At 53.4% G+C, this 18,376-nt stretch overlaps 1 protein-coding gene and 1 long non-coding RNA gene across 2 annotated transcripts; both read right to left on the reverse strand.

Annotated features, from left to right (window-relative positions):
• Positions 1-3,763: 3,763 nt before the first annotated feature.
• Positions 3,764-7,487, reverse strand: LOC128802605 (uncharacterized). The gene is made up of 3 exons (XR_008435507.1): positions 7,376-7,487; positions 5,858-5,977; positions 3,764-3,859 (listed from the first exon to the last, which is right to left on the reverse strand). It is a non-coding gene; the product is annotated as an uncharacterized LOC128802605 (long non-coding RNA).
• Positions 7,488-12,365: 4,878 nt separating this feature from the next.
• LOC128802615 (zinc finger protein 239-like) lies at positions 12,366-13,190 on the reverse strand. The gene has a single exon (XM_053969171.1). The coding sequence runs from the start codon at positions 13,188-13,190 to the stop codon at positions 12,366-12,368; it is 825 nt and encodes a 274-aa protein (XP_053825146.1).
• Positions 13,191-18,376: the final 5,186 nt, after the last annotated feature.

Here is an 18,376-nt window from a genome sequence, read left to right on the forward strand (position 1 = left end):
TTGGGTCATCCAGAGAACTGCCCTAGGCCACCATAATTTTTACTCTAAATTTTAATGATGTTAAATAATTCCTAAGTCCCTTCTAAGGAACATGGAGCTAGGGAACTCAGGACATTCCTCTTTAGGTTTCTATATTCCCACTGTTTGAGAATAGGGCAAAGTGTTAAACTGACTCTAAGCAGCAAAAAGAAGATGAGGAAACAGCTGCACCCAAAAAGCTCCTGCACCTCTGGCCTGGTGTAGAAACATCAGTTGGCTCAGAACTGCCCTCTACCTTTGCCTCTCCAACCGAGTCAGGAGAAGAACAGCGCTAAGAGGTGGCAGCATGCTGTTGGAAAGAGCCTCTGTTTTCCTGCAAGGCTTCCTCCCTTCCATGCCATGTCCTAAACCCTTCTGTATGAACAAGCCTCCGGATCACAGCACTGAGATCGCACTTGCCAGGGCCCCAGCACCGCTGTTCAAACCTCCACACAAAAGCACCTTTGGCAGGGAACGGCTGCCAGGTGACAGAGCCACCAGAGTGACAGGCATGAAGACAGAGGCACAGCAGTGTCACTGCTCTGGGCTCACAGCTCTGCCTGCAGGTTGTGCCTGCCCTACACCAGCTCTTTCAGGGAGGTGACCAAGTCCCCTGCAGCTCACCAACCTCCTGCTGGCTAAGGGCACCTAGAGCCCAGTGTGCCTGTGCCAGGCCGGGCTCACGGGCACAGCACATCCTCTGCCCTGGCCCTGCAGCTCTACCACGGTCACCTGTGCTCTGGGCCAGCACAGCTGCAAGGCTGGATGTGAGTTTGTGGGTTCTAAGCTGGGTAACTTTTTGGGGGCTCCCCTGCCAGGGGAGACGTATTGGACTTTTTTGCTCTTTAGTTTCTGTTTATTGGTATCTTATCAAAACTTTAGGACACTGTCTGTGCTTAGACTTTGTATGTGTGAAAACAGCACAAGAATGGTTAACAACTTTGTGCTGCAAGGTCTTTTGAAGTTTAATCAAAAACTAAACTACCTCATTAAGAAGTGATACTCAGATTATTTCTTTTTCTAACTTAATAACTGACTCTTAAAAACTTGCAATGTAGATTTTTTTAACTTAATTACAAGATACTACTTAAACTTAAGAAAAAAGAGGAAGAAGATGAGAGAAGAAAGGAACTCGAGACGCCACCTTGTATCTTCTATTTTGAACCTATCTATAACGCACTAAAAATCTTAAAACTTCAATTTCTTACTCATGTGACATACTATACTACTATCTCCAATTTTTACAGTCCGTTTCACACTTTTGTGGTTCCTGGTTTACTCTGAGGCTTAGGAGGCCTTCTCCATGAATGAGGGTCAAAGTCAGTGTTTTCTTGGGAGTCAGAGCACTCCAGGGCAGACAGGGGGATATTCCCCTTGCCCGGGGTTCCCACAGCTGGAGAACAGAGGGTGTGGAAAAGCACCGTCTTTGCTCCAGCCCAGGGAGAGGCAGGGAAGCTGTTGCCAGTCAGGAAGGAGGAAAGCTCTCCCACCTCTTTGTTCCTCTAGTGTTTTCCATAATAATGAAATCCCTTCCACTGTACCTAGAGATGGCGGAAGATCTATCAAGGCCCCTCTGTCACTTTCACTGTTCCCTGCGCATCTTCCCCTGGGAAGGCTCAGGAATGCGCAGGGAGGGGAAGCAGAGCCTGCCAGGCCCGGGCGCAGTGCCTGACAGCACGTGCCAGGCTGTGACTGGCTGCAGGCTGCCTGCCCACGGCCTGGAGCCAGGCTCGCAGCATGGAATGTGGGGGTGCACAGAGCGCAGGGAGCACAGTGGCTTTGGAGACAATCCTGTGCTTTGGCTCCTCCAGTCTCACCTTGTTCTCCTCGGGGGTGAAGCGGATGCGCACGGGGGCGGACGCGCCCGGCAGCACGACACGGTACGCGTCGTTGGAGCACGTGAGCTGGAAGTAAGGCGAGCTCTCCATGGAGACCTTCACCACCTGAGGAAACTGCGGGAAAGACATGAAACCATGGTTTTGCCACTTGTGGAAACAGCACGAGAGGAGACCTGTCCGTGCCCTGCTGACATCCCTCCTTGACCCCCTTTCCAAAGCACTTTCAGCTGTGGAGGTACAGGCACAGAATTCCCAAGGGTGAACTCGAATCCCTTCTCTCTGGGTCCAGCATTTTGGCCAGGGGCAGTAGGGCACTGCCTGGTGGGAAGGAAGGGCCGAGCAGGTCAGCACCAGCAGGATGGAGACAGAGCACCTGAACCAAGTCATCTGCATCTTCAACAGGCCAAAAAACCTGCTGGCTCCTGCCTGCACACAGCCATGCAGTAGTCGTGTTCCAGAGGGGGAATGTGCTGCCTGAAAGCAAACTAGCACATTATCCTGGGGGAAGGAAGAAATTCCCTTCTAGCAGATCCGGTTTGGGTAGGGCAGTTCTGGGGATACAGTCATGCAGGCAGACCAGCAAGAGAGGAGACCAAACACTGTGGCCTTACTGGGAATAAAGCAAACCTGAAAACCAAAAGGAACACAGCAAGACAACCCCTAAAATGAGGAGATGGCAAAGAGAATTTGAATGGGCAGAAAAGCAGCAAGGAAGAATCATAAAACCATGGGAGCAATCAGCTTGCCAAAAGTGACGGAAACACAGACAGGCTGTGCCTACCGACTGTGGGCTTCGAAGGCATTTTCTGCCTGGAGAAACATGACCAGCACCGACTCACAGTGTGGTTCCAGTATCAAAAGCCAGTCTTGTCTCTCCAGGGGTTCTTGCTGCCTGTGCAGGCAAGCTGGGCTGCTGGGCATTCCTGCCTGCAGCCAGCAGGCCAGGTTCTGCCCTCTGGGACACACAGACACAGCAAACATGCATTTTCTAGCACATAGATATCAACCCCCGAGCACCAAAATGCTCTCAGGAAGTCTAAACCAGATGACTTTGACTCCCTCCCGTCTCTTGCCATCAGCCTACTCTTGGCACAAGGCTCATTTGAGAAAAAGTTGCCCTGACTGAAATTCAAATGGTCTCAGTTTTCCTCTTTACAGTGGAACGCAACTGCTGACATTTTTCAGCTTTTGCCCTCTCAACTCTCTTGGGAAACTGCAAAACAATCACAATTTCTTCAAGTGACGGTGAAAACCTCCAGGAGCACATGGCTTTGGATGTGCTGAGGTTCTCCAAAGGGAAAGCAGAGCACCATGGTGCTTTTGGAAAACCTGAGCAGAGCTGGATGAAGCCTAGCAGGGGCCTGAAGTGGCACCTAAAGCCTCCTGCTGCTTCTGCTACCGCAGCCTGATTCCAGGGCTGTTTCAGAAGACACTTCCTGCAGTGCCAGTGCCATTAATGAGAAGTGATTCCAGCATAAAGTGGAGAAGACTCAGCCCCTGAGCTTTGACTGAGAGCTGCACAAAGGGAGCCAAACAGGCTGAGAGAGGCAGAGGAGCCAAGATTAAGCAAGGAGACACAGGATGTGGCACACACTCAAGGCAAGGCATGAGAGCAGGTAAGAACTGCACAGCCCTCAACACTCCTATCAATCCAGAGCTTTCGAGAGAAGGCAGCTCCTCTGGGATAGATACCATCAACACATGGCCAAAATCAGGGGACAATTCCCAGCAGAGTAAGATTTCCACCACCTTGCAGAACAAAGGTGCTGAGACATTTTCTGGTGGATGTGCTGCAGCAGATAACTTGCTTTGCTGTACACTCTGGGAATGACAGCACTCTCCTCTTCCAGCACAGTGTTAAAGCTCCACACCCCAGCACTTACCTTGTCTTTATTCATGATAGACAGCACCATTTCAGAGACCTCATGGGTGACAAAGTTCTGAAATACCACCTCTGGTGGGGAAATCTGAAACAAGTTCTGCTTCAGGGGAACTGACGACAGCTGGAGAGGCGAGAGAGAGCAGGGAGAGGTTCAGCTGCTGGGAGGAAGGTTCATGAAGGATCCCTTACACTGACCCCCAGTGAAGTACAGGCTCGGGTGAGCACGTCTGCCCAGCCCACACTGGGCAAACAGTGGCTCACCCACCTCTGCTCTGAGCTGACCAAGAGCTGCTGGGCCACACAGAGCAGGCGCAAGGCAAGCTGCTCTTTTGGGGTGTATTTCTCCAGGTTTCCTTCTCCAGAATGCCAGGCAGCACTTACCTGAAGCACAGCCCTGGGCCCGTGTGGTCACAGAGCTCTGGGGCACTGCGTGAGCACTCATGGAGTAAGTAAAACCCACAAATTTACATCAGACTCCATGGGAAACGATTTTGGGATGGCCTTCACTCTGAGACAGGGAAACCAAGGCCCACACAACTGCAAATACCTTTTTTGATCTAGAACTTCGACATCAGTAAGAAGAGAAGAGTACCAGAGGAGGTGAGAGAGATAAGGTGACGTTTTGCTGCAGCCAAAAGGTTATTAAGTGAAATCATGGAATGTGTTGGTTCTGTGTGTTGTTTGTGGTTTGGATTTGTTCAGGTTGGTTTGTTGGGTGTTGCTCTGAGAGGGATGGGCTTGAAGACCTGACCAAAAGGAAGCAGGATGAGAGGGGAGGGGGACAGAAGAGCTGGCAGTTGGACAGAATGGAAGTTCCCAAGTACCCATCCAAGGGGAAAGGGGACAGGGACCGCCCTGGCCGGCTATAAAGGGGATAGAAAGATTGCCATTTCCTCTGAGGGTGTGTTTGTTTGTCTCCAGGGGGAAGCAGCCATGCCCAGCACAGCTGAATCTTTACTAAGAAATAGTTTTCTTTTGCTTCGATGATTTTGTCCCCTTTCATTGTATTTAAAAGTTAGTGCGTTTCAAACAGAGGGAAAGCAAAAATAAAGTAACACAGAAGTTAGGAAAAAGACAAATGAGGTGAATGCTGAATGAGGATAAGGTTCAGTTATTTTCTCAGCAGCTTGGGTGAAAGTAGAGTTGGTATCTCCTTTTTCCATGTGCTTTAAATGGGTGCTTTCTTGTGATTATTGCTATCTGACATGATACCATTGTAGAGGCATGTCTGGAATGACACAACAACAGCAAATGCTTCTGGAGCAGAGACATTGCTTTGAGAAAACTCTGCCCTGCTTTGTCTGCCTTCTCCAGCCACACTGCTGTCACTCCAGAGACACAAGCAGGTCTCCTGTGTGACTCCACAGGAGGCACAGGCTGCTGAAGGGAGTGGCTGCAGCACCCTGTCCCTCAGTTGTGCCCTTCCCTGAGGTGTTCCCAACGCCCCTCTCCAGGGCAATCCTTACCCAGTGTCTTACATGTCTCTTGCTGCCAGTTTCCTGCTCAACAGCCCACCTCGCTCACCTACCCCTTTGGACTGTGCTTTAGACTGAGCCAGTCCTGCCAGAAAAGCAGCTTTAAACACACCTCTAGGTAGGCACTGATGCAGATAAAGCACATCCATTCCCCTCTGCCCAGGGCGAGTCCCCTGCACATCTGGCAGCCTGCAAAATCTAACACCCCGTCAGGGTCCAATGCATTGTTCCACCCCAAAGCATTCATGCCGTTTGTTTTGTTAAATCTGAAGTAGTTACTGCAGGTCCTTGGCCTTCAAAGGCCAACGCTGCCACTCTGGAGGGAATCCCGTGACCCCGAGCATTTGATGGCGACCACACCAAAGCAAGAGGTGGCTACTTCAGCAGGAGAATGGCAAAGGGCAACTTTGTGCCTTTGTGTCCCCAGCCTTCCCCCCACTGTTTTAGCAATTTAGGCAGCTTCAGCAGAGGTTATTTGTGTTGGCTTAGTGCAAATCAGGACTCCCAGTCCACCACTACCAGCAGTTTGCACTGACAACAGGACCTGGACACTGAGGTATTTTGCTGGAGGCAAGCCTGTCACAAGCACACACCCTCTTCAAACTTCACATCAAACAGAAAGGAAAAGAGCAGGAAAAGGCTACCTTCTGATGAGGCTCACTCTTGTCTAGAACTGGGTTAATGCTGGGCAGAATACTCCTCCTGGCTTCGATCTTCTTCTTCATGCTGAAAAACTTTTCCCACAGGGACTTAGAGGGACGCAGCTGAAAGGCAAAAATAAACCAGCGAGAGCCTCAGAGATGGGCTTGTTCAGAAAGGCTTGGCTTGAACGAGTGGCACTGGTGAACAATTTGAGAACACATAGTCTAGGACAGTCCTGGAAGCCCTGGAATTTTCCTGCTGAAATACTTAGCACCAATAAATTATTAGTACAGAGTGCAATACACATACTCCAACCACGTGGCCCTGTCCCATTAGCTTCTCCGTGATTTAATGTGACATCTTGGGGGAGTTCTGCTCTTTGGGCATTTGTTTCCTCTTTAGTTTCATTGGATTGAGGCAGTGACCTTTTCAGAGAGTGGGGAGGAGCTCTCACAACTCCCCTAACCCCATCCCTGCACAACACTCAGAACTCCCAGCAAGGAGATGTCGCTGCTGTGTGAGTCCAAGAGAGGCAAGAAAGGAACGTTGTAGCAAGAGTGAGGTGCACAGGAATGTGTCCAAGTTTTCCTTCTCTCTGTTCATCAGCATTTGTTTTCTCTGTCTGGGCTCACAGGCCCCTCCAGAGAAGAAAACAGAGGGATCTCCTTGACAGAGCCTCAGCAGTGGGGCATCTTCAGTCCAGTGAGCTCCAGACCCCAAGGGACCTTTGTGGCCCTGACTCCAGCGCTGCCTGCAGGGCTGGATCTGCGCCCACACAGGAGACGAGAGAGAACAGCTGGCTTGGAACCTCTTCTAGCTGGGACCAGCCGTGTCTCTCAAGGCTTTGGGCAGAGCTTGAGCTTCCCCCCACCAACATGCCCAGGTGCCCAAGGGCAGGTTGGTGAGAGCAGCACAGGTGAGTGCCCAGCCTGACAGAAGGAATTGCTGTGGCAATTCTAACTACTAGATATCTAACTAACTAACTAACAACTTGTGACTTTGTTTTTGAGAGTCTAGCCACAGGTGGATCTGATTGGTTATTAGGTTCAAACAATTGTCACTAGACTCCAATTAAGTAATCACTCTAGGTGAACAATTTTCTAAACACAATCCACATAGGAAAAACAAGGAGCAGAAATAGAAATTATTTTCTCTTTCTTTTTCTCTGTGCACCTGGATGAAAAATCTTGAGAGAGAGAGAAATGTGCTTACTACACAGCACAGGTGAGTGCCCAGCCTGACAGAAGGAATTGCTGTGGCAAAGGGAAAGGGAGAGAACACACGCTCCGGGCTTCAGCTGCACATTGCTTTAACTTGGCTCCGGTGGCACAGCCAGGCAAGAGCCTGAGGCAACACACGGCGTTCCCTACTGCACCAGGACAGCCCCCACCAACAGGAGCAGGGCACAAAGAGGTGGGGAGGGGGTCTGCAGCTTCACAGCGCTGCTGGACAACAGGGGCAGGGAGAGGAGGGACGCGAGGGGAGTTTCCAGCCTTAACACAGCCCCAGTGGCTACTTACAGTAAAAGACTTCAGCATTTCCCTGGACCAAGGACGAGGTGTCGGTGTCTTTTTTGGGAATCCAGAAGCCATTTTGAAGGGAGGATATCCCAGATGAGCGACAAAGCCTCAACGAAACCAGAAGGAGCAACAATGGAACTCTCAAAATCCAGAACCCAATTTGTGGCAGATTCAAGGCATATACTGGTGCTAAAGATGTGATATTATTTGAAAGTAGCAATAGACAGAGTCAGACTTGCCCCGCCCCAAGGAGGTACCTGGGAGGTCCCACCTTGCCCAAATCTGCCTTAATCCATTGGAGTCTTACCTTTTGCGAGACCTCACCACAGAGAAGACCAGAAGAGGATTTTATGGTATGCTGATGGGATCCATGGAATGGTGACCTCTTTTACTTAATCTGTCTCTGTCACTCTCTTTCTTCTCCCTCTTCCCAACCCCCCATCCCATCCCCCTCCACCCCCACTTTTTCTATTTCTTTCTCTCTCTCTTCCTCACATTTACTGTCACATAAAATCCAGACTATTGACTTTGGCATATGGTCTCGTTTGCACCTCAATTCAGAGGCATCTCCCTAATACTTTTAATAACCAGATGATAACAACCCACTGAAACTTGACCAGAACTCATTCACCTTTAAGCAGTTTAAGCAATCACTATAGGAAAAAAAAAATTATAGACTAGCACATTTAGAAAATGTTGCATTTCCTCAGTGAAAAAAAAGCACAATCAGTAGACCATATGTCATTCATCCACTCACTGAACTGCTGCACCAGAAGACTGGCATTATCACATCCTGTACTTCCCTTTGGCATTCTCTTTCAGAGCCCAGATGAGACAAAACCAAAAAGTTCAACTTTAGTCAATCTTTACCTTCAAAGGAAATTCAGGACTCCTGTGCAGAGACCAATGCTCTGCAAATTCCGGAATCCTGTGCAGAGACCAAAGCTCTGCAAATTCAGGAATCCTGTGCAGAGACCAATGCTCTGCAAATTCAGGAATCCTGTGCAGAGACCAATGCTCTGCAAATTCAGGAATCCCGTGCAGAGACCAATGCTCTGCAAATTCCGGAATCCTGTGCAGAGACCAATGCTCTGCGTTTTGAGGACTCCCGTGCAGAGACCAATGCTCTGCGTGTTCAGGAATCCTGTGCAGACACCAATGCTCTGCGTGTTGAGGAATCCTTTGCAGAGACCAATGCTCTGCGTTTTGATGAATCCTTGGCAGAGACCAATGCTCTGCAAAATCAGGAATCCCTTGCAGAGACGAATGCTCTGCGTGTTGAGGAATCCCTTGCAGAGACCAATGCTCTGCGAACAATTCGCTTGTGAATGGCGAGTGTAGCCGCCTGCACGAGCCCAGGCTGGCACAAGCAGCCAGGAGCGCGGTCTGTGGCCACTGAGCTGTTCCGCAGCACAGCAGCCCCGCACGTCACAGCCGCCGCCGCCGCCGCGTTCGCGGTTACCAGGCACCCACGGCACCCGATCGTCGGGGCCGGGCGGGGCCGGGCCGGGCGGGGCCGGGCCGAGCCGCAGCGACTTTCAAAGGCGATCGTCACTTGAGCTACTGACTTGACTTTGGTGCTTTCTGAAGAGTTTTTCTCCAAGTATTTAGGAAAGCTTCAAATGTGGTGATAAAGGCACCCCTGGCAGGCCTATCCATTGCTCTTGGGGTAGCACTAGTATTCTACCCTGGCTTGAACACCAGGAGGGGCTGAGGGAGCTGGGAAAGGGGCTCAGCCTGGGAAAAAGGAGGCTCAGGGGGGACCTTCTGGCTCTGCACTACTCCCTGACAGGAGGGGACGGGAGGGTGCTGCGAGTTCAGGAGGCGACGGAGCGGCGTGGCTCCCACTGTCCCCTCTTCCACAACTCCCTACAACTCCCTTCTACCTCTCCACGTCCCTGCCCCCCCATTTCTGTGACCCTGAGACCCCCCTGCACTCCCATTCCTGAGAACCGAGATGTCCTTTTACCCCTTTGCCCGGCCGGCACTGAGACGCCCCTGTCCCTCGGCTGTGCCCTGTCCCTCGGCTGTGCCCTGTCCCTGTCCCCTGTCCCTCGGCTCTGTGGGCTGGGGGTGGCAGCAGGACCCGGGGCAGCCCTGGGGGAGAACAGCCCTGAGCCCCAGCTCAGCCAGTTCCCCCAGTTCCCCCCAGGTCACTCCCAGCCACTTTCAGTTACACTCACTATGTTCCCAGTATCATCCTCGTCACTCCCAGTATGATTCCAGTTGCTCTCAGTGGCCCCTAGCATAGACCCAGTCACTCCAGGTATGATCCCAGTCTTCCCCAGTATGGTCCCAGTCAATCCCAGTTGCCCCCAGTGTAGACTCAGTCACTCCCAGTTGCTCTCAGTGTGTTCCCAGTCACTCCCAGTACAGTTACAGACACTCCCAGTACATCCCAGATGACCTCAGCATACTCCTAGTCATTCCCAGTCACATCCACTCAGCCCAGTAAGGTTCCAGTTTCCAGCAGTATGATCCCAGTCACTCTCAGCCACTCCCAGTCAATCCCGGTTGGTGCCACTATGATCCCTGTTGCCCCAGTTCTGGTCCTGCTGGGTCCCAGTGTGCTCTGATCCTGCTCCCTGTGGGTCCCAGTCCTGGGTGCGGTGTGTCCCGCTGTATCCCGGTGTCCCAGTCCATCCCAGCCTGTCCCAGTCCATGCCGGTCCCTCCCGGCAGCCGCAGCCGTTTCCCAGATCCTGCCCCTCCCGCCCCCGGAGCTGCAGCCGGACGCCCCCCAAGATGCTGCCGGGGCTCGGGGGCTTCGTGTTGGGCTTCGTCTGCTGGGCTGGGGCTCAGCTTCCCCTGCAGGAGAAGGGGAGGAAGGTCCGGGGGTCGTGTCCCCCCTGGGAGCGCGTCTGACTCCCCCATGTCCCCCCATGCCGGGGTCACCCCCTTTTCTCTCCCCAGAGTCCTGCCCCAGCTCCTGCTCCCCTCTGGGAGGGGCTTCGGGGAGCCCCCCTGGGACCCCGTTGGAATCCCCATTCCTGGGGTCCTGCGGGACCCCCCCGCAGCTCCTTCCCCACTTCCAGGACCCCCTGTACCCCCTTATCCTGCCCTGACATCCCCTGCACTCCCTTTGCCGGCTCTCCTCCTCTGGCAGCCCCTGGATCCCCCGTTTCCCTAACTCCGGGCACCCCCGGACCCCCATTCCCGGTCAGCCCGGGGCACCTCACCCCCAGGCCTCCCTTTGCTGGGAAACCCGGCCTGGGCACGGGGCTCTGCAGCCGCTCTGCGATCTGTGATCGCCCCAAGGAAAGGGAGAGAAGAGCGAGAGGCACAGAAGGGAATCGCCAGCCAGGGATCGCAGTCCCAGCGCCCGCTCCTGCTCCGCCGGGGCTGGGAGCCGCAGCCGCAGGAAAAAATGGATCCGCGGATGGCGGGGCTTGCCCCGCTTCGGGCCGAAGCCGGCGGGTTCCAGGCAGGCTTGGAGCGCAGGGCCCGGCAGCTGAGCCCAGCCCGGCCCGGGGGTCCCGCAGGGAGCGGCCGAGGAGCTGCCGGGGGATGCCAGGAGGGGATCCCGGGGAATTCTCTGGAATTCCCCCGTCCCCTCCCCCCTCGCTCCCTCGGGCACTTTTGCTTCGGCCTTTCCCGCCCTGCGCCGCCGGGATCTGCCCGGTGCCTGGTGACGTCATTGCAGCCTCGGGCTGCCATTGGCGGGCAGCAAAGAGCGGCGCCAATGGCGGGGCCGGAGGCGGCTCTGGGGGCGGGGCCGCAGCGGAGCAGAGCGATGGCTCCAGCGCTGGGGCTGGGGGCGCTCCTGGGGCTCCGGGGGGGGGCGGCGAGAGGTGAGAGGGACCCCCGGCACCGGGACTCTTTGATCGCCCGTTCCGGAGCACCGAGGGGCCCCTGAACCCCCATTCCTGGGCGCCGCCATCCCCCCGCACCCCCATTCCCGGCATGGGTTCCACCCTGCACCCCCTTATCCGGCACCAACAACCCCTGCACCCCCTTCCCGGCCATCCCGCCTCTCTCAGCCCCCAGAGCCCCCTTTTCCTTCGCCCACAGACCCCCTGGACCCCTATTCCTGCCTTTCCCACCACCCAGCCCCTGCTTTCCTCAACACCGAAAACACCCGGGACCCCTAGTCCCAGCCATCCTGGGTTTTCCATCAGGATCCTCGAGTCCAGCTGCTGGCCCTGCACAGGACACCCCAACAATGCCAGCCTGGGCCTGGCAGCGCTGTCCAAACGCTGCTGGAGCGCAGAGAGCCCTGGAGCTGTGACCCTTCCCTGGGGAGCCTGGTCAATGTCCCCACAGCCTCTGGGGAAAAACCTTTTCCTGAGATCCAACCTAAGCCTGCCCCGACTCAGCTGCAGCCGCTCCCTCCACTCCTGTCCCTGGGCACCAGAGTGAAGAGGTTCCCACAGCTCCCAGCCAGGGACCCGCTCCCAAGGCTGCTGCCATGGCCACCAGGGCTGGCACCAGCTGGGATGCTCAGTCTCCACCAGCCAGGGTTTAGGAATGGGATTCCCCAATTTCCTGCTCCTGCTAAAACCGCTCTGCTACTCGCTGCCCTCCCGCCTCCCATGGAAAGCACAAAAGGCAAAGATCCCCGGCTGGGATAAGAACAATTTATTGGGAACAGCAACCACATAAGGAAGAAATAGGAACACAAACAATATTGAACACAGAAGAGATAAGAAAACTACACCACCACCGACTGTCTCTTCCCAGCCACCTATTCCCTCCTACCTGGAAAGGACACCCTCCTCCTCAGGAGAGAGAGAGAGAGTCCCTTTCCTGCCCCTGGCAATGACCTGAGGTGGGAGTGAATGTTATGACAGCACCACGGCCAGACCCTCATGTTCTTTGAGCCCACCTCATGTCATTGCCAGAGGCAGGAAAACAGACAGGTTTCTTCCCAGCATGGATCACAGGGAACATGGGTCACCAGGGCTCTTCCCAATGTTGGTCCTCCAATGGGGGATGAAGCTGGAGCAGTGCACAAAGCTCTTCCTGCAGTCAGGGCATTTGCAGGCCTTCCCTTACTGGTGCCTCCATTGGTGTTCAGTCAAGTGAGAGTTCCTGGAGAAGCTCTTCCCACATTGGGGACACTCGTAGGGCTTCTCCCTGGTGTGGATGCGGCGGTGGCTGATGAGGTGGGAGTTTTGCTTGAAGCCCTTCCCACAGTCAGGGCAGCGGAAGGGCCTCTCCTCGGTGTGAATCCGCTCATGCAGAAGGAGATGGGAGCTGGTGTGAAACCTCTTCTGACACTCAGAGCACTCGTAGGGCCTCTCCCTGGTGTGGATGCGTTGGTGGGTGACAAGGTGTGAGTTTTGCTTGAAGCCCTTCCCACAGTCGGGGCAGCGGAAGGGCCTCTCATCTGTGTGAATCCGCTGGTGCAGGATCAGATGGGAGCTGATCCGAAACCCCTTCTGACACTCAGGACACTCGTCGGGCCTCTCCCCGGTGTGGGTGCGTTGGTGGGTGATGAGCTCAGAGCTGCACCTGAAGCCCTTCCCACATTCCCCACACTTGGAGGGCCATTCCCCAGTGTGGATCATCTGGTGGCGGATCAGGTTGGAGCTCCGGCTGAAGCTCTTCCCACACTCCAAGCACTTGTAGGGCTTCTCCCCATCACGAAGCTGCTCATTCACCACCAGCTCCGACATCTGGCTGAAGCTTTGTCCACTTTCCTGGCACAGACTGGGTCTCTCCTCCTCAGAGCACCCTGGGTTGGGTTTGGAGCCGCTCCTCCTGTGGGATCTCTGGCGCTTTTCCTCCCCATTGGATTCCAGCACTGTGGAACCACTCAAAACGGCCTCTTCCATGAGGCTCTGCTGCGGGGATTTGTCCTCCCTGGTCTCCATCTTCAGCTCCTTGTCTGGGGGAGGAAGAACAAGGACAGGATGGGATTTGCCTCCATGCCAGAGGGAAGGGGAAGGAGATGCCCCCAGTGCATCCCCGGGCGGTCGGCGCTGGCAGCGGGGTTGTCCTGCAGCCGGGGGCAATGCTGGGCTGGGAGATGGAGCAGGAGAGGGGGGGAAAGGGGCAGTGACTTCCTCCTCACCTGCCTGGGTGTCCTGGGGCATTGTCTCGGTCTGAAATAACAGGTGTCTGCTAAGAAAGACAGGATCCTCTCTTGAAATAGAAAATGGAAACCCCTTCCCTGCAAATAATGATGATTTTGAAATTAAGGGTTTCTCAGGGAAAAATATGGGCATAGGAATAACAGTTCTTTCCTAGAAAAACACAAATGCGATAGCACAAAATAAAAACCACTGACTGAGTCAGAATAGGACTTGGCACCCTGTGGGTCAGGATGCTGGCAGCAGTCCCAGGAAATGGGGGCTGCAGACCTCCTGCAGTATGACAGGTGTGGTTGTATTGAAGCAGTGATCCTGTAGAAGGGTGAAGTTTTCCTCTGAGGGTCCAGTGGTGGTGTTGTTGGGAATCTTCCTCTGGGAATCCAGTGGAGAAGAAAAGCTGCTCCACTGAGAATGCAGTGGGAAAAGGATGCCGATGGTGTTCAAAGTCCGAGATTATATCCAGGCAGGAATGCTTGGCCCCTCCCCCTGGGCGGAGCATCTCACAATGGGATGATGTCATTTTTCTCAGTCCTGCAGGGACATTCAATGGCCCATTAAGAGAAGATATTTCCTGCAGGAAAGATTGGTTGTGGAAGAGATAAAGAAAACTGGTCAATTAACAGAAGATAACTGTATCACTTCTAAGAGATGGGAATTGATTACACACCCCCAGCTCCATCATGTAATTTAGAGATATTGACCCTTGTTCTGCCACTGCAAGATTTGGGAGAAAATACCTTGGACCACTATTTTTCCATTTTCACAGACCTTGGAGAGGACCCAAAAATCTCCCAAGATGGGGTTTGGAGGCCTCATCACACAACCAGCAGGTAGAGGCTGCGGGCTCTGGGCTCAGTGGCATGGAGACTGAGGAGAGAACAGGAGTAGCCTGGGAGGGGCTGAAGGGTGGTTTCAGAGATGGTGGAGCTTTTCTTCCTAGAGGAGATAAGCATGAGAAGGAAATAATGGCCCCAAGGGCAGCTGGAGGGGCCCAGACTGGACAGCAGGAGAAAGGAATTTCTCTCCCAGGGCAGGGCTGTGGTGCAAGACGTCCCCCAGGAGCAGCCTGGAGCAGCCCAAGGCTTTGTGTGGCCTGGCAGCTGCTGTGCACAGCCCAGCAGGGCTGGGCCACTGCCTGCAGCCAGCCCAGGCACAGCCCAGAGGCACAGAGAGCTTCAATCAGTCAGGGCTGGGAAGGTGCTGAGAAGTGCCTGGGGCACAATCACTGCCAGCCCTTGACACAGGAACCTCTGGCTGCAGGACAATGCAGCTGCAGCTCCTGCAGTGTTCTCCTAAGGCTGGAACATCCCAATGCCCACAGACTCTGTGAGTCCATTCTCTGAGGCCAGGGGTGCCCAGGGCTGTCCTGCAGAGCAGGGTCCTGCAGCCCAGGGCACTGTGCTAGGTCAGGGCCTCTGCTGCCTGCCAGGGACAGCTCTCAGCCAGCCCTGGGTGCTTCTCACAGCACTGGGGGACAAGATCTGGCTGCAAGGAGACAGCTGGTAAGGCTTGGAAGTGTTCTCCTTCTGTGCTGAGGATGCTGCATTGTTCAGGACTGCTCCCAGCACGGCATTGAACTGCAGAGCATTTCCAAGTAGATTCTACAGGGAGAACAGCAAGGCAGGGGCTGCATAAATGGGAAAATCCTTCTTTTTCAATCTACTGCTCTGGGATGTCTGGATGAGAAATTGTACATAGATATACGTCTCAGTTCAGGTGAAGAAAAATAAACAAGTTTTCTCTCAGATCTGAATGAAGCAGGCAGTGACAGAAATAAGAACAGGGCCTTTAGAGGAAGCATCTGTGTTGCTTTTCCAGCCTGCTCAGGGTTGCTCTGACGTTGCCATCAGAGGCTGCAGAGCCAGAGCTGCCCCTGGGCAGTGCCTGAGCTGGGAGGGCTCTGTAGGGCAGAGCTGAGCCCCCAGGGCTGGGCTGGGCTCTGGCAGCTCAGGCAGGGCCCAGCCCAGGGCACAGGGAAGCAGCTGCTGGCAGGGACAGCTCCAGGCAGCAGAGTCCTGGGCAGGCAGTGGGGGAAATGTGCCCCTGTGAAAAATCCATATTATATACCTCTACGCACATATTTACTATATGTATTATGCTGAAAGTTATGCTGTATTAACATTTTAATAATATAGTAAATGTAGTTTTGTAATCAAAATTAAGCATTAGTAGTTAAAATAGAAACTATGTGTGTGAGATCTTCTTTTTATTAGAAAAGGAGAAGATAATCAAGGAATTCTTCACACAAAGATAACAATTACAGAAACCCCTAAATTTTCCAGAGAAGAGGAATTTTTGGTTTTCCTTATCAACAGAAACAAAGTTCTTCAAGCCTGACTTAGACTCCAAGGTGCCTGGGGATTAACAGAAACTTTTTGACAAGTACCATATGAATTTCTTGTTTTAAATAAAATATATGCAAAATCATGAAGTGTTTTGTATATGCAACAGGTTACCCCTCTAAAGGAGTAAATTCTCTTTTAATGGGGTCCTTTTTCTGGCTCGTTTTTGTCCAGAGAGAGGTACCCAGCCCGGGCTGTAACTCTTTGCTGTTATTGTCTCATAAATTGTCCTAACTCTAATTGTCTAACTTTTATTACTATACTTGTATTATTATTTTTGTAACCATTTTATTTTTATTAAACTTTAATACATTTTAAAAGAAGTGATTGGCATTTTTCACACCCCCAAGCTGTGCTGGGATATTTAAAGTCCTCTCCAAACTCACCTATTCCAGGATTACTTTTTTTACAGATGCCCATGCCAAGACAGCACAAATGTCCAACAGCAGCTCCATCAGCCACTTCCTCCTGCTGGCACTGGCAGACACGCGGCAGCTGCAGCTCCTGCACTTCTGCCTCTCCCTGGCCATCTCCCTGGCTGCCCTCCTGGGCAACGGCCTCATCATCAGCGCCGGAGCCTGCGGCCACCACCTGCACACGCCCATGTTCTTCTTCCTGCTCAACCTGGCCCTCAGCCACCTGGGCTCCATCTGCACCGCTGTCCCCAAAGCCATGCACAATTCCCTCTGGGACACCAGCACCATCTCCTACGCAGGATGTGCTGCACAGCTCTTTTTCTTTCTGTTCTTTATAGGAGAAGAGTTTTCCCTCTGGACAGTGAAAAATAGGGTAGAAACTGTTGCAAAATAGTTAATAATATGCTGTTGAAAGGTTTGGTTCTTATATTTTAAAAGGAGTTAAAAGGGTAGTTATAAGAAAAATGGCACTCAACTTACTTTTCTTAAGTGCTCTTCTTTTCAAGCACTTTAGAAAAGGTCTTCCTGGTCCGTTTCCCTGGCTCCCCATTTCTCTCTTCTCTTGGCTTGCTGTTCTTCTCTGCCTTCTTGATTCAAGGCATCAGAAGCAGTCCTGCACTCATTGCTTGATTGCTGATTGTATCTCCTGGCCATCTAGTAAGTGCTTGAATGCCCCTGGGAAGGTGTGAATTGTCCCAGCTGATAGCCATGCACTGAGGGTTCAGAGATAATGGCCCTGCAGCTGCCCCTCCCTCTGTCGGTTGGTGTTTCCCAGCTGGTGTTATCCTTATCAGGCTGGTGACTCATCTTGGGATCAGTTTTCCTTCCAGCCCCTGCTCTTTTTTCTTTTTGGCAAGGAGGCACTTGGTTTGAAGCTTGGCCAGAGCCAAGGGTTAGCAGAGCAAGGTGCTCTGGATGCCTTCCAGCCTCAGCAGGCCACATGGCATGGGCCAGCACAGGCTGTCCCACATGGCCCCATCCCAGTGCCTGTTGCTCTGCTGCTCTGGACACCCATTTCTCTTTCTCACTCTGCTCTCCTGAGCGCCCTTCTGTGCTTCAGTTCTTTCAGTGCTGCTGTGCCCTCAGCAGATGCTTTTCAAGGCCCAGGACCACGTTCCACTCTCCATTATGTTTTTGCCCTGGTCAGGTGGGAGTATTCAAGGGTGAGTGAGACTTCTTGAGCAATGCTTTTCCCTCCGGGTGCAGATCAGCTCTTGGAAGGGAACCGGGGAGTCCCAGGGGATGCGATGTTGTCATTTCTGCCCTGTCCCGGCCCCACTGGCCACCTGCTGTTCTTGGACCCACCAGCAACCCCACAAGGGAAGGATCCTGGGGGGGTCCCGGGCAAGACAAACAGCTCTTGAACCTTCTCCATCCTCAAGGCATCACTGACAAAAGCCCACGGGCTCCTGAATGGGTCCTGGACATCCCTGCCAAGGATGAATGGAGACTCAGTGCCAGTCCCACGAGGGTGAATTGGCCACTCCTTCCCAGTGAGACCTTCCTAGGTCTCCAGCACAGACAGTCTGTGGCATCCTGTCATGCCTCCAGAAAGATGGATGGATTCTGCCCCTTTGGAATGGGGGTTTCCAAGCACAGTGCATCAGTGTCCACCAGAGACACATCCTTGATGCTGCCTTGGGGCTGCTGTGCCAGCCCACTGATCCCACCTGTGCCAGGGGCCCTGACTGTCCCTTTTGGATGCTGGGATGGACATAGGGCCTCTTGCTGCTCAGGGAAGGGATCTGTGGGGTTTGTTCCTGCCAAGCAGAATTGCCTAGAGCAGGGTGGCAAGTCTGAGCAGCCCTTCTGCTCTGCCTCACAGACACTGGAGCAGGAGTTCTCCTGCAGAAATGCTTTGGGGCCTTTGGGCTTCCTTCCAGGAACTGTATCTGAGCTTCCTCACCACAGGGAGGTTCCCCATGCAATCTCCTCATGTCCAAGTCGCCAGTGCTGCAGCCAGAACTGGGGGTGACACATGGGCTGTGCCACCAGCACCTTTCCTTGGAGCAGGAAGAGGCTGACTCCCTGTGACTGGGACAGTGGTTGGAAATGAGAGGGAAAACACATCCTTCCTGAAAGGCTGCACAGCCATAGGAACAGATTCTGCAAAACTGAGAAAGAGCCCAGAGGGAAGCAGGGACATTCCCATGGGGTCCCCAAAGCTGGGGGGCCAATCTGCCCACACTGGGAGCCTCCGTGAATGTCC

This window comes from Vidua macroura, unplaced genomic scaffold (assembly GCF_024509145.1).
Source record: "Vidua macroura isolate BioBank_ID:100142 unplaced genomic scaffold, ASM2450914v1 whyUn_scaffold_126, whole genome shotgun sequence".
Lineage (NCBI taxonomy): Eukaryota > Metazoa > Chordata > Aves > Passeriformes > Viduidae > Vidua > Vidua macroura.

Coding starts and splice junctions, on each gene's coding strand:
- LOC128802615 (XM_053969171.1), bottom strand. CDS start 13,190: ATGGAGACCAGGGAGGACAAATCCCCGCAGCAGAGCCTCATGGAAGAG.